The sequence below is a fragment of the Calypte anna genome, chromosome 6 (genome assembly GCF_003957555.1).
Source record: "Calypte anna isolate BGI_N300 chromosome 6, bCalAnn1_v1.p, whole genome shotgun sequence".
NCBI lineage: Eukaryota > Metazoa > Chordata > Aves > Apodiformes > Trochilidae > Calypte > Calypte anna.
Genome location: NC_044252.1, coordinates 35,272,895 through 35,288,547, shown reverse-complemented (window position 1 = coordinate 35,288,547; position 15,653 = coordinate 35,272,895). Strand labels below are relative to the sequence as shown.

The window sequence follows — 15,653 nt, the reverse complement described above, 5'->3', positions numbered from 1 at the left end:
AGTTTCTATCTGGACTGATTCGTTAATATGGTTCATGTGATGGACAGGAATGTATGCACCATTTCTCATTTCTGACTGTGGTTAAAGATTATAAAGCAATTCCTAATGATTAAATCATTACTCTGTAATCGTTAAGAGTTTTTATATTCTTACTATATATTTATTTAACTGATTACTGAAAAAAACAGCATTAAGCTATGGTACTTTTGATTATTTTTTCATTAAATAAGCTTTTGATTGTTTTGAAATTAACAGGGAAATTGCAAATGCAAGATACTTCGGGAAAAAATAATTACAGCCTGATCTATCATAAATGCTTAAAGAATTTCAAAAGAAAGATGGCAAAAGTGTAGATCTACTAGAGAATGTGGGTGGATGAGAAGCAGCAACACACAAGGGATATAGTTGTAGTTACAGGAGTTACACACTGGCCCATCTGATGCACTACAACCTTGATGTACGATTCAGAATATATGAATTAAATATTAAGACACTTGTGCATTACTGCTAAAGCTATTTCAAGAGGGTTTTCTCTTTTTTTCTATCCCTACAGAGAATGATAAATCTGGGTGTTCCTTTCTGAAGTAAAATGATACAGAATGGTCACTGCACTTCAAGATAATAAATATAGGTAACTGCTAAGCTAACTTTTTAAATAAGCTACAAGAAGGTCTGGATAAGATACAGATTAATTTGGAAAAATCAGACCTGACAGATTACTGTATGCATTTCAAACTGAATTTCTGTTTAACAATATCAGATTTTTCATAAAACCCACTCATTTTTAGAAATGCATCTTAGTATTCTTTTTGTTGATTACAATGTAAAAAAGAAGGAATAACTGTGTATGGACAATGATAAAGTAGCCTGTTGATAATAAATATTTGTCAGGTCTTGTCAGGTCTGTACACATTCCAATGTTACTGAAGAGACACCACACTGATAAAAAAGATACCCTTAGAAAAATCAATGGATTTTGAGCTACAGCGTTGCTAAATACACAGAAAACATCTATATCCAACAGCCACAGTGCTGAGAAAATTCCCAAGCCTTGCATTGGTACAGCTAAGGAAAATTTAATCTTCCCAAATACTCATCAGGGCACTCCATCCTGCAGACCTGACAGCCCCACTTATAATTAATTATACAATTTCGATGGGTATATCGACTACACAAAGCTATAAATCATAGAAAAAGTCAATAGGCATGGACACATTCAATCATGTCCCGACCAATGATTACTACTCTTAAAATACAATAATTATTTTCAGGAGCCAGCTTGAATTAAATTTCTGTCAGGATGGTACAAGACCAGCAGTTGATGAAGGATGCGATGGATTTTTTGGGTTGAATTCGGCACACAGACATTTATCCTTTTAGATAGGTAGTTTGTTTTTAGTGATCATGGTGCTGTGTGTTTAAGTAGACCATGAAGATTAGATTATCTCCAATGGCTCATTATATCGTTTATCTTTCCTTCCATGTTTGATCTGGAAGATTTCCCACTTCTTGATGCATGAATGAAATAACTGCTGATTTTGAAAAGGAATGTGCTTAAGTGGGATTCTGCCTGTGCCTCCGCACACCCACGTATGTGAAGTCAAAACAGCCCTCATCTAAAATGCCACTAGGAGTTGGTAAACAGCAGCAACAAGAATAGCTTTGATCAGCCGCAGAAACATTCTGGGAAAAATTGGAAATGCCCATTTGAGTGATTTTTTAAAAAGCTAAAAAAATTATAATAGTAATATATGTAGAGGAAAATCTGGGACAGGAATGGGATTAGTATGGAGACAGCAATTGGGATTAATGTTATTACTTCCAATTAAATGTCTCCAAACATTCTGAAAAACATCAGGGAAAGAAATGTTATGCATTTCCCAAGGATGTATTCACCTTGTAAATCTGAAGAAAAACAATCCCTAAACACAGTAGCTGTGTTTTAAGATGTGTTGCCTGGACAGGTACTTCTGGCGGCAGATGTGCTGTGAGGAGGGACAGCATTCTCAGCCAACAGGATGTGTGTCAACAGGTGCTGAAGCACTATCTCTTCTGACATCAGTGAAGTTGGGCCAACTTCCACCAGCAGGGGGTCTGGCCCTTGGAATACACATTCATGCTCCCACATGCAATATGCACATTTCTCATTTTTATCTCTGCTCAACTCTTTTTTTTTCTTCTTTTTGAATGCTTAATGTTTTACCTTAGATACATAACTCCTAGAGTCTTAGTTGAAATTGAGAAAGCTGCAAGCAATGATACAGAGATTTTCCAAAATTAAGTGGTTACATTTTGAAATAAAATTACCTTAAAGTAGATACAAAGCCACTCTCCACAGAAAAATTGTAGTCCTCATTATTACACTCATGCTCCCTGCATGCTTCCTCCTCTTAGGAAACCCTACATGAATGCCTGAACAGTGCCAGTCTGCTGCAGGGTTTGAGCTTTCTATTCTGTTTATTCAGGTTTTCCTATTACTTTGTACACTCAGAAGACCCAGATATTGTATTTTCAGAGCAGCTTTGCGTTACGGTCTTTTCCCCAGTTACCATGGTATACTGTGAAGAGCTATTAAAGAAACAGGATGCTTGAAGACACGTAGACCAGAAAACAGAGAAGAGAAGCAAATTGGTCACACATATATACTTTACAATTTTGTCTACGCTAAGGAAGGTAAACAGATGCCAAAGTTAAGAAGATGCACACAAAATAACTGGCTAAGTGAGTAGGCAATTTGGAGCAATTACTGTGTTAGATGAATTATCTTTTCTCACTTTGTAGACAGGAGGGTTGATAATGATAAAGGGCTGGTAGAGAAACACAGTTGGTATGTGAGTTTCCCACTTAGTCCTTCAAAAGTGCATAGCAATGAACTTACCGCAGTGCCATTGTTGTCTCTAAATACATCTTGATTAAAATAATCGAAGAGCTTCTTTTCTAGTTGTAGCATAACCTAAAAAAAAAAGAGAGGGGAAACATCAGTAGATCTCTTGGACTTGGTTACCTAACACACAGCTGTTGGAAGTGACCCTTTAAGAGTCACGCAACCCTTTAGAACTACATGACATTCCTATGTGTCTGAAGCTCCTTGTCAGCTTGCCCATTTGGTTGACTGGCAATCACTTAAAAAGATCCAATTAACTGAGCATTAGGTGTGACAATCTATATCCCTCCCCTCCCTTCAAATTATCAGTTTGAAACAACTATATTCATGCTTTGTAAGAAAGGAAGTGAACATTCAACAACATTTCTGTTTGCACAGGGGTACAGAAGGCATTAAGTTGTTTACCTTTCGGTCATTATCAGATTCACGAAATATTAGCTTGACTACTTCATTTGTGTCAGCTGCACGGATAGTCTGCATTGTAGCCTTTGCACATAGTGTCTAAGAAAAAAACAAGGGGAGAAAGGCAAAGTAGTTTATATGCAACATAAGGCCATGTTTCACTGAACTTTATCCATCCAGCTATCTTCAATGCCCACTTGAAAATAGGTCAAAACTTCAAATTTAGCATTTTGCTCATGATGGGTTTAAAACAGTAAACTGAATCACTGTTTGGAGAGGAACAGGCAATATTAAGACAGTATCAATCAAATAAGGCAAAATATTAATTAAATTTACTACCCTGCACACAGGTTCTTTCAGAGTTCTGACACTGTATCACAGATCACTTGTAGACATCTGCAAAAGCCATTTCCTACAGCTAAAGACTCCACAGTCCTGCTGGTTTCTGTGCTGCATTCTTAAAGCTGGTTACTACATTGGCACTACAGTTCTGCAAGTTGATTCTTGTTTGTGAAAATTTCTGCCTTTTAAATCTGTGTTTCAAGTATTACTTCTGACCAACACTGACACAGTCTGATGTTAAGTTTCAGTTCACTCTGGGGAGCAAATTCGAAAACACAAAAAACTAAGAGAGAACATCGCATTTCCAGATATTTTGCAGACTAGGTGTCTAAAACACATGATAAACCAACACATTATCAGGCACAGAGGTACCAATGTTCCAATTTCTGAGGAAGTGTCAGGCCTTGATTAATTTGCCATTCAGCAGGTTGGGGTCCACTTCAATGACAATTAAGGCTGACCTGGAGAATAACATAGAGCAGGCTGTTTGCCATAGTACAAAGAAAAAGGAACAAGTTAAGCAATTTTTAAAGGATAACTTGGGTGTGATTCAGTAAAAATTAAAAAATGTCTAAGTAAAAAATCTAATTTTTTTCCTTCAAGTCTGTGAGCAGGTACCAATTCCCCATCCCACTGAATAGGTGATGTTCCTTCAAGACAAATTTTTCTTGATTGTTCACTCCCACCCAAAAGCAGCGTTATGCCTCTAGATTAGAAACATCTAACTCTGGGTTTTAGCCTAAAAAAACTTGGCACAACCATGGCACCAACATGGCCATAAGGGTGTGTGAAATCAGTTTTCACTGGAGGAAGAAGTACTGCTCACACAGACACTGACCTAGGGTGCCCGGGGAGAACTCTGTCTGTTCTGCAGGACTTTAAGGTTGTTTTTCTGGAGGGCTTTGGAGGAGAGGAAAGATGGCAGCAGCATCTAGCTCAAGACAGCTCTGTCTTGTGAGTGAGGGGGAGAGGGTCTAGACCATCAGGGAGACTGCACTTTCGGTACCGCTTATTTGGAGCATAGAACTGCTCACTTCTCCCTTGTACCCACCCTCGTCTGCTGGGTCCATTTGGACATGTCATTACTGTTATTTCTACTACCTGTGTCTGTGGGGACACCGGTGAGGTAATCCACCAGCCATCCATTCCCAACCTGCTCCCTCCCATAGTGGCTATTGAAATTCAAAGCACAGATTAGCTAATCAGGTCAAGCCCCCCAAAATAGGGCTTTGGGCTCATGTGTCACAAATCAGTCTGGTTGCCTCTAAACAGCACACCAGATTAGAACAAGCACCCGAACAAACCAAAGCGGAAAACCTGCCGCTCTCTAAAGCTGGTTTCTAAAGCCCTAACAAATCGCTCCATCTTTCACTCATTTAAACTTTCCAAATGAGGGTCAATACGGTCCCAGAGCATCCAAATGCTAATGCGCTTAAGTGTGCTTAAGCAGCTTTCCAGGCAGAATGGGCCAAAGAAGGGCTCGAAAAGACAAGGCAGAGTTACTGTCACTGTCAAAAAGTCATTGTAGCTACCCCCAGAGTGGTTACAATTCAAGAAATTCATGATTTCTGTCTCTTAAAGGCATCTGCTTGAGAATTTTTTTTTTCTGAGCTGCTTTATCTCACAACTTCAGGCTGTCTCAGAAAGAAAAAAACCCGTGATCAGCTCTTGAGAACCAATACAGAGAAAGGACCCACATATCTTATAGCTTTCAAATTTCACAAGCACAAAAAGTTACCTTATTCACAGACAAAAAGTGATTGGGCAAAGGTTCATTTCTTATACAAGCTGGAGCACTCCTTTTTAACTCCTCCTTTCAATTTCTACAAAGTCGTAGTCACCCAAGCAGAAAACTTTGGGGAACATGTGCCTTCTTAGAAAAGTCTACTTACGAAGGGATTTTTTGTTACTGGCAAAGAAAATCAAACTGCTATGAAAATACACTGCTTCTTTCTGGGTATTCCCTCAAAGGTATTCTTTTCAAATGCAGGAGAGGGAAAATCAGATATCAAAAATCTACCCAAGTTATCTTTTTTAAAAAAAGTTCTTTTCGCTTTGGGAAACAAGATTTGGTTAAAGAGTTGCAGAGAGAACCTGGTATTCAGTTTCTGCTTAGCCAACACAGAGGTGTCTTGTTCCCATTTTCGCATACAGTGTCCACACAGGTAGATGCACCACATAGTGTTTTTTAAATATTAATTTTTAAATGATCCTTTGCAATAACTTCTGTGTACTGAATTGTCAAACATAGCAATAAATTTTCTGAAAACCGTCTTGGAACAATAAAATGCACTGCTATACAAAGCTAGAAGTGAAGGTTTTTTTTACACTAACAAGAGACAAAATGGGAATTTCTTCTAAACTCTGCAGTCATCAGAAGTTGAAAACCTTTTGATTTACAGCATAAATACAACCTTCCAAAATACATCTGCTCTGATAAATATGTATCTATAACACAACAAAATGTTTTGCACTGGTTTTCTGCATACTTACAGTAAAAAGGGATGAAAACATGAAAACAATTGTGTTATATACATAAAACATACACACACTATATTATATAATTGTTCTGTATACTGCATTTATATGTAAACACCCTAAACAGCTGTGAATTGTACTACTGGTTCCTGCTAGTAGTTCTCTGCTGAAAATTGTAGCTGATTTTTCATTGATTTTGCACTCCAGCTTTCTGAACATGTTTTAGACTCCTGAGTCCACCTCTTGATATGTGAGCTGAGTGATTGCATGCTTGTAATTACTTCAACAATTTTTTTAAAATTAAAAATCCAGTATCCAAGAACAGACTAAAACTTCCCTATTGCCTCTGTCTGATTCTAAAGATGCTTATCACTTCTCCCATTGATTTGAATTGCTCTAAAAAGAGCATTCTTTGAACTTTGAATTCTTTTTCTTAAAAAAAAAAAAAGAAAAAAAAGGTAGAATATATTCATTGCTCATTTATAATTAAAAAAGTAGTTCAGCAAAACTTGCAACTGCAATTTCCAGTAAGCCACACAGATTAAACCAGAAGTGTTTGATGATAAAAGTGCCAAGAAGGAAGTGCAGGGTCTGAAGAATGCTAACATGCTAGCTCCTCCTCACCTCTAAGGGGCTGACAGGATTTCTGGGGTATTTGGAATATACTCGCAGTAAATTCACCAAATCATGTTATGTAAGAGAAGTACAATGTGCATGCAAGAAAAACAAAGGTAAACTTTCTGAGTCAATTAAAGTTGTACATTTAGCTTACATTTACTGGACAATTAACACTAGCTTTTAATTTTATCTGCTGTTGAAGTAGACACTTATTTTAGCAAATTTTTCAAGACCTTGTAGAGGTATTTGGACATAGAGCTGATGCAAACTGGAAAATTACAGAGCTAAACTCCCCATTGTGAAGCAAGCAAAACACATCTGAGAGGACACACTTTTACTTGAAAAAAAACATTCCTCAGACTACATATCAGCTTGAGTTAGCTTTAGCTGTGTGGAAATAGCAATGTCTTAGAGATGCTACTACGCCCTTAATACTAGTAAGCTTCCAGGAGCAGGAATCTAACTTAGCAGTGAGATAAATGTTAGTTGAATACAGAACAAAATAAAAAAATATTAATGAGAAGCCACCTAATATATCAACATTTGACATCACTTGCTCTTTGAGCACTGCCTGAGGAGCGGGAATAGAGTATCTGGTCAGGATGGAGAGTGAAGCCTCCTGCGCTGCTTATGAGGCACATGTGTGGCCTGTCTTCTGATAGCAATCAATGTAAATTACATGGCACTGTCGCCTGTATTATTTCAGAAGTGATTTAACTTCCCGGGCAGTTTACAGCAACACCAACTCGAGCCCTGTGAAAATCTGGCCCAGAAGCTGCCCAAGACCTACCACATAACTCTGCTGGCCATTGCATGACCCCTTCGCTGGTATGTGGCAAAGGAGTATTTTGGTTTTATAATACCTCTTTGGGTTGCATTTGTGACAAAAAAAGCTTAGCTCTAGGACCCTATCTTTATGCTCCCAAAGACCTCACATGTCCCTAAAATAAATGATCCCACAAATCTTTGTTGGGCAGGAAAGGTGAAGTTTTCAGACAATGGGTTCCCAGTCCCCTTTCCAACCTCTCAGTTAAAATTCACTTGCTGATGCTGATAGTAAGTTTCAAATAAGTTCAAGACTTTGATTAGATCTCAATAAACCCTACCCTACTAGCAGATCTGGAACTTTGTAGCAGTCTGCTGGGAAAATCCCTTCCCTACTCCTGACAATCCTCCAGCATTAAGCATCATTACTTGATATCACGGAGGGTCCTAGTACTGGAAGAATTTTCAAAGGCAATTATTTACTTTTCCATAATTACAGGAATTGTTCCTATGGAAATCTTCTGTATATATGTAATCTTGTCCTATGATGTGTGAACTTCTTGAGGTATGTTCAGACATTTTTTTATTACTTCCCTTCCATTATTTTTCTCCTTTGGCCAAGCAGCAATACCAGCTTGAAAAATTCCTTGCTGGAAATCCTCACAGCGCTTGACCTTTTTTTACTCCAGCTTACTAAGCAAAGGACTGTATGTATTTTTGCTGTTAAGCAAAGACTTTGATGAAGCACAAAAGATCTGTGATATAAATTTGTTTCTGTAGAGAAATGTAAAATCCTCTGTTCCCTTCAATTCAGGAGGAATGAAATAAGAGGCAGCTTCTCTCCTTATAGCTAAGCTTGCTTTTATCTAACTTTCAGACCAAGAACCTTCCATTAATTTTCATTTTAAAAGCAAAATACCCTGTGAACCCCATCTGCTGTTGTGTGCCTTGTGATTGCCTTTGTTTTGAGTGGTAACTTTTGCCTCTTTGCTGATGGTGTTATTGTTTCTGCTACATCCAGACCCAATGGTTTCTTACAGCTGCATGAAATGAAAGATGGGAGCAGTAGCATAAAGTAGCAAAAACGTAAGCCAATACGTAGCAAAATTCTTTGGTGCTATCTGACTCATTTCCAAAAGTGGACACTGCAGGGTTCCACATAACTGGAGTCTGTCAGCTTTGTTCTTGCTCCTGGAAGCTGGCTGGGGCCGAGTGTGCTGCCAGCCCAGCTGCTGCAGAGGGCTCTGCACAGACCAGCATTTCCATCTCACCTCAGAACACACAGCAAGCCCGAGAAAGGCTCCCACACAGTGTTCTATTCCACCAACTAGCACTGCCAGAAAGAATAAAGTCAGGAGTTTACGTCTAAATTAATGGCAGTTTTGTAGAGAATTAGTGGCATGGCATGTCTCAAGGCTCAGCCTCTGAAGAGTGTGAACCCTTTGCTTCCAAGAAGCAGACTTACAGGTGTCATCTATGTCACACGTGATGCAACACTTAAGACACTGGTCAACAGTATTTTTTCCACTTGACTACTATTGAGCTTATGCTCAGACATGGAAATTGGAGCTGACTCTTAAGACATGAAGGGCCAGGTGATTCTGAAATCAAACCACAAATCCACCTAAAATCTGTATGATTTTAGCCTGACATTAGCTACTTTTAACCAACCACAAAGTAAGAAATATACAGAAGTTCAATGTTTTTTTTCTTCCTATCATGAATAACAGCAGCATTAACTAGGCCCTTAAACAAAGAGGGAATTTATGACCTGGAAAGAGAAGTGATGGCATGAGGCATGAGTAGCTTCTGGCTGCCAGCTCCTTGGGCCGATGCTCTTGCGAAGTCTAAGCACAGTTGAGAGATGGATGTGTGCCCTCCACCTCCATCAAATGACCACACAACTCATGGCAAAGTGGGAGAGATTTAATACTCTTCCACTGTTCCCATCTATGGGAAAAACTCCTTTCTCCTAGGTAAACTCTACATTTTAAGGAAGCAAATGTGACAGGAAAATAATTTCCAGTTCACTGCATCTGGTTTCCTGACAAGTTTTCCAAATGGGAAGTTAAATTCACTGTGTTTATAGCTGGAATGTGCTGTAGAGCATTGTGGTGCTACTAAAACTTGGCTGATGAGGTGATGCCTTACTGATGTAACACATGAATGATTTCTTGACTGCATTTTTTCCCCTTTCTCTGTTTGCCCAGTCTGCCTGACTTGACTCTTTCTTCTTGCCATCTCTCATCCATTTCTCATCCATGTACTCCCTGTCTGGTTTCACATCATTTGCTCCTTTATTCACTTTTGAAATGGAATATGAGTCCAGCAGCCTATAAATTCAAATAATCCTTTTTTAGCTAGTTATGTTCAAATAAGCTCAGAGAACGAAGAGGTGAGATTGCTATGCTGTCCTCCTCCCTAAGCAGTTGGCTGCAGCAGCACCGTGACAGGGCAGAGAAGTTGGGCTGTGGGGCTGTGGCAGGTCCCCATGCCCTGTGGCTGGCTTATGCTTCTTGAACAAGGTGCAAACCATCACAGAGTTCAGCTAGCAACAGAAACATTTATTTACACATTATTATAAATGCTTTTCAGGTAAGATGAATGAAGGATGTCTTTGCAACACACCATGCAAGGTGTGGACCCAAGATCTACTATATTCTTCCTGATAAGTGGTAAGGTGGATTGGCAGATCAGTATATGTATAACACACACCGACCTATAAAATGACTGGTAACACATGAAAACCACTTGTGGGTTAGAACAGTTAACATGGGGAGCAGGAAATAGGGCACCATGTTCTACTCACTGCCTCTCCTCCCCACCCCTGGTGAGGCAGCTTTGCATCCTCCCTGGTGTGGTTTCTGATGGTGTCAGATTGCAGGGTTTGTGCATTGCAGCAATGTTCAAAGCTCCTCCAGAACACCCTGGTGTGGTTTCTGATGGCAGAAGGACGAAGGGTTTATGTGTCACAGCAATGTTCAGAACTTGTCTAGGACACCGCATCCAGTGAGTAGGTCCAGAGCTTGGCTGCTGATAAGCAACAAATCACAATGCAGCCTTTGACTGACCTGCTACACAGCTGATCAGAGAGAGGAGGATTTTGAGGAACAGTCACTTCACACCCCTGGCTGGGATCAGGGGGGATTTAACCGAAAGATGATCCCAGCTCCTCTGACACCACCATGTGTTACTCCACTGGGAGGGCAGAAAGCAGTGCCAGAAACGCAGCCTCCATGGTCTTCTTGCTTGTGTGGACCAAAGATCCATCTGTAGGACATGGGGTCCCAATTGGGCTGACAACCAGAAGGTATATTCCACAGAGCTTCAGAAACACAGATGACTTTTTTTTTTTTCCCTTAAAGCAAACCAGGGTTCAAATATGCTGAGAAATGCAGAGAGCTCCCAGTTACACAGTGAGGAGAAAAAAAAATGCAAGTTCACAAGTGTTAATGCAACCTCATTTTAAAGCTAACAGCTGTGGACTAGTTAGCTGTATCTTTAAGTGCTGTAAAATTCATTTGTCACTTGATCGAAAGCCAACAGGCTGCAAATCTCCCAAGGCCCTCTTGTGCTGAATAGTGACAGGAGTATTCTGTTCCACCATAAGAAAACATTTGTGTGCGTCTCTGTCCGGAGTCATACATGCTACTTTAACTCATCTGCCTCCCCATTCTCTGCAGCCCAGGAGGACAAATTGCTCACTGTGGCTCCCTTTCAGAGGCAGTACAGCGCGCAAAGAATCATGACTGAGCAGAAACACAAGAAACAGGCACATAAAAATTCATCACTTTGGCCTCCTGACCTCTTGCCACTGGGTTTGGCAAACCCTGCCTCAAAAAGTAGCACCAAGGGAGAGCTAAGCAGACTGGATGAGTGAAATTACTGACAAAAAAATATCTTGGACACAGGAAAACCCCACCAGATGCTTCATTGTCTTTGCAGAGAAGTGGTGCTGAAAAGGGGGTGATCTACCACATGGCATATTGGGTGGAATAAGTAGTGCCATTGTTTCAGAGCAGCTCTGTCACTTTACTGACTGCAATACAAAGAGGTGTAAAGCAAGATTTAATCCTGACTTTTTAGTCAGCAGATTAAAACCAATCATGCCAGATGTCCACAAGACTGTTTAACATACAGAAAGCTTTTTCATACTCTACAAAAAGGTGAAAGCTGTAATAACTTCTTCTTTATTTCCTCTAGAGAGGCCTTTTCCACTCACTTTTAGTTGGAAAAAAAGGGAGATGTTGTAATGGATTTTAAGATGTGCTATTAATTTTTGCTCTAGCCTTTGCTCTTTTCCCTTTTGAGACAAAGCTAAACAAGATAAATACTTTTACCCATCCAAAATCAGATAAGTAAGGCAAAGAAAACTGCTGGTGTAAGAAGTTGTGATTTCAAAACAGTAAGGATGGAAATGGACGTGATCAGCAGTATTCACAACAGAATATAAAACTGCTCTTGTGGTGTGCAACAGAAACCCTACAGGACCAGGGGGGCAGTGCTGGCCCCGGCCTGGCAGCCTGAGGGGAGAGGACAGGAGCAGGGAAATGCTGCCAGGGGATGTCACCTCCACTGAAGTGGGACCCAGGAACCCAATCCAGGTCATCAGAAGCTACAAGCAGCTCTGAAATATGACTGCTGAGAAGTGATACTCTAACTTAAAAATACTCCCTCTGTGCCCTTACTCCAACTCATCTACTTCACAGTGCTTTCTTAATATGCTGCTCTCTTCTTCTTCTATTGATAAACATATAAATACTCTATAAAAATATTACCACAAATGATATAAATTCAATAATTTCTATACTTTAAAAACACATTTAATATTTTTTCTGTTGCATTATAAAAGCGCTAAAAAGAATTTGCTTATTAGTGTCCCCTCCTGAATTTCCATAGGCAGAAATGTCACTAAATTAAATGAAAAACATAATGTATAATTTCTCATATTAAATTGCAAATAATTCATGCACTGAAGAAAAATAATTTAATCTTTGCAAGAAAAAAAGAGACATTCCTTTAAAGGAATGTACTTAAAATTTCAGTATTATTTCAGTATTAGGCTGTCAGTATCATGTATATAATTTACTAATTCAGAAACTAAATAGCAGCATGAAAACCCCTTGCTTGGTATCCCTTATCCATCAGTTGCCTGTGGATTAAAAAAAAACCCAACCTATGGATATCATTTGGTTTCTTGCCATGGACTTCAAAGCTCCTAAAAGTAATCTTACTGAATCACTGACCTAAAACAGTACTATAAAAACCATTTTCTTCATTTTATGTCTAGTCAAGTCTATGAAAATGAAAACAGTTAAGATCACAGGATATACAAACTAGCAAGACATTGCTTTAGTTATTCTGACACTAAGTTAAGGACAGACAAAACTTTTAACCATCTTTTTAGTATTTTCAGATAAACAGATGTAGCCTCTTACTACTGTTACTGAAGCTGTGAGAGGATGCTCTATCCATCGATCTAAACCAGCTGTACATGTAACTGCAGATGTTCCTCCCTCCTGCCACCAACTGAACTATTTTTATCCTTTAAAACTAGGGTGCCACTTCTGGAATTGATACAAGACGAAAGGGTAAGCACGTTTTGGTTAATCACGATTTACAGCCCTATACACCACAGCCACACTTACAAGACCAGTGCTGTGATCTCTTCCTGGAAAACGTATTTCATTCTATTAATTAAACTGCACTATTTGTCTATCATTACCATCCTTACTGTATTCTTGTACCATGTGAGTAATTTTGGAGAGGCAGACAAGGTCATTTATGCTTCTCTTTTCCAAAGTGTATTGTGATAACTGAAAGGTGTAACACACTTGATTTAAATCTTCAGGCATCTCATTACCATCCTGAAGAGGCATGGGCTAGCACCATAACAAAGATGATGGTATTTTCTTTCTAACAAAGTCCAACTGTAGAGTGTCAAGCTATCTAAGAGGAAACAATCAGCTAAATGTAAATCTGACTAGATTTCTGCAAGCTAAACACTTATTTCACCACTACTTAATTCCACTCTGGAATTTGCACAGATTAAAAATTATAATTCTATTCCCTACTTCTGAATTTCTTCAAGGAAGTCTTGTGGGTGGCCTTCAAGATACATTTTACCAATTTTTCATGCCCATCCCTCGAAATGTGACCCTGCTCCTGTGCTTTTATCTCTCTGACAACTTCACACAGGAAAACATGCAGCCCCTCTGATAGCATGAAATCGGAAACAATAGCCTCTGGAAACAAAAGGAAGTAGGGAGGCAGGGTACAGTCCAGGTCCTGGGTGATTTTAGGCACAAAGAGATGTTCATAGGACCTGATACCCTGAGCAAGCTGAAAGAAAAAGCCTGTAAAAGAAATTGACCTCAAAAATAACATATAGAATAGCCTTAAATAAAGGCAAAGCGATACAGCTTTCAATGATAAATCTGAGCAAAGAAAACCAAAGTGGCACCAGGAATTTCAATGATGCATTTTTCTTTTTCAATGAACTCTACATTTTTAAATCTACAAATTGCTCAACTCTCAACTTAGTTTACAAGTCTCCCATATCCATTAGAAGGTTACAATACATGCATTTCTTGTTTCTTGCAACTAATCACCATCGCTGGGAACACCTAGTGAAGCCCTGAAATATAGGCTAATGCTATTATTTTAAAAGCTCCTGATAGCTCAACAAAGAGGAATACGCTGAAAGAATCTTGATTGGAAAAAATCTTAACACTAGCTGTTGGAACAAATTATGTTCAATCTCCTCTTTTCATGTGCATTATTTCAGATTCAAAAAGCCCTACGTAAAGAATCTATGAAGCGCTGTCCTGAATTGGACCCGGGTTCTATTTCACAAAAGCCAAAATGCACCATTTACAAATGAAACAAAGTGCAGAATCACTTCCCTGACTGAAGTTTCTGCTTTTGTGATTAAAACTCTCTTCCTCTTTCTTGAAGAGCCTGCCATCCAAAAGGCCCTGTGCCATGCTCCAATGCACAAAATACATGTATTCATCACAGGAGAAAAAAACCCTGGAAAATTTGGCACAAAGGCGAGTGCATAGCTTAAGTTCTGTTTAGGATAGCCCTTGCTTGAACTCTGCACATTTGCATAGATTTTACCTATTGGTTGTCTCTATCAGGAATACAGTAGATAACTGAAAGAAATGTTTCATCAACTGTTTGCAGTCAGATGCAGATTTATTGTGTTGATTACCAGCATCAATGAGATGCATATGGTAAAGAAATAAAGAAGTGGTACCTTCCTTCACCAGCATGACACTCTGCAGAAATATTTTTAATGAAAAGAAGGATCCGAGAGAGAAGGTATTTAAATCTGCTTTGGAAGCTTTAAGAAATTACTAGTCAAAACTCAAGCCAAAAGTGACCATGCATTTGTCCAGTCTAACCACACACACCACAGACCACTACACTGCACCATTTTCCACCTGAACTGAAGCAAACACCATCTCTCTTAGTAAAACAAATCTTCAGAAAGACATTAGCTCTCAATAAGACATGGGACATTCACCGATCTCTGGATGTCGCTCCTATTAATCACTTTTGTGCCTAATTTCTCATGCATAGTTCTTCATTAGAAATAGTCCGCTAGTGGCTTCTTTACACTATTTAGACATGAAAGGAATAGGAACTTTGCTGTAAACATAGCAGAATGTGGAAACTGCTGTCTTCTAACTGCAGACTCCTGGGAATTCCTCTCTGAGCTGCTGGCCAGGTCTATTCAAATCAGATTTAAAGGAGGTCTGCAAAAGCCTAGATCAGCAAACCTGATTCTACTTGTGAAAGTAATTCCTCCATGGCATCCAGAGCTGGCCTAGCATCTTGGTGAAAAGACAAGGTGCCTTACTCTCCTCTCATGACAAACCATGTTTTTTCAACACATGAAGACACCTGATAGATTCCAATATACCAGCTCTGCAGCCACATAAACTTTACAATCTAAAAAAAGCTATGCCTAAAGATATATTAATTACATACACCATGACACTACCATGGGAGCTGAGGTTGAGCTGCCTGCCTCAATGACTTCTACTGTTCCAACTGCTAAGGGCAGCTCAGTGCTCCTACACATGCAAAAAGCCAAATGAGAAGCCAAGCAACAGTATGATTGCAGTGAACTCATTATGCCATATGATCACTTGTT

General features: G+C 39.2%; 1 protein-coding gene across 3 annotated transcripts in view; it reads right to left on the bottom strand.

The window, feature by feature from the left end:
- Positions 1-15,653, bottom strand: part of INPP5A (inositol polyphosphate-5-phosphatase A) — a 155,318-nt gene that overhangs the window by 24,006 nt on the left and 115,659 nt on the right. For all 3 annotated transcript variants that reach the window (XM_030453528.1, XM_030453529.1, XM_030453530.1), the window contains 2 exons: positions 3,290-3,385; positions 2,879-2,953 (listed from right to left, as the gene is read on the bottom strand). In XM_030453528.1, the coding sequence (XP_030309388.1) occupies positions 2,879-2,953; positions 3,290-3,385 (171 nt within the window). The remainder of the gene's footprint in view (positions 1-2,878; positions 2,954-3,289; positions 3,386-15,653) is intronic.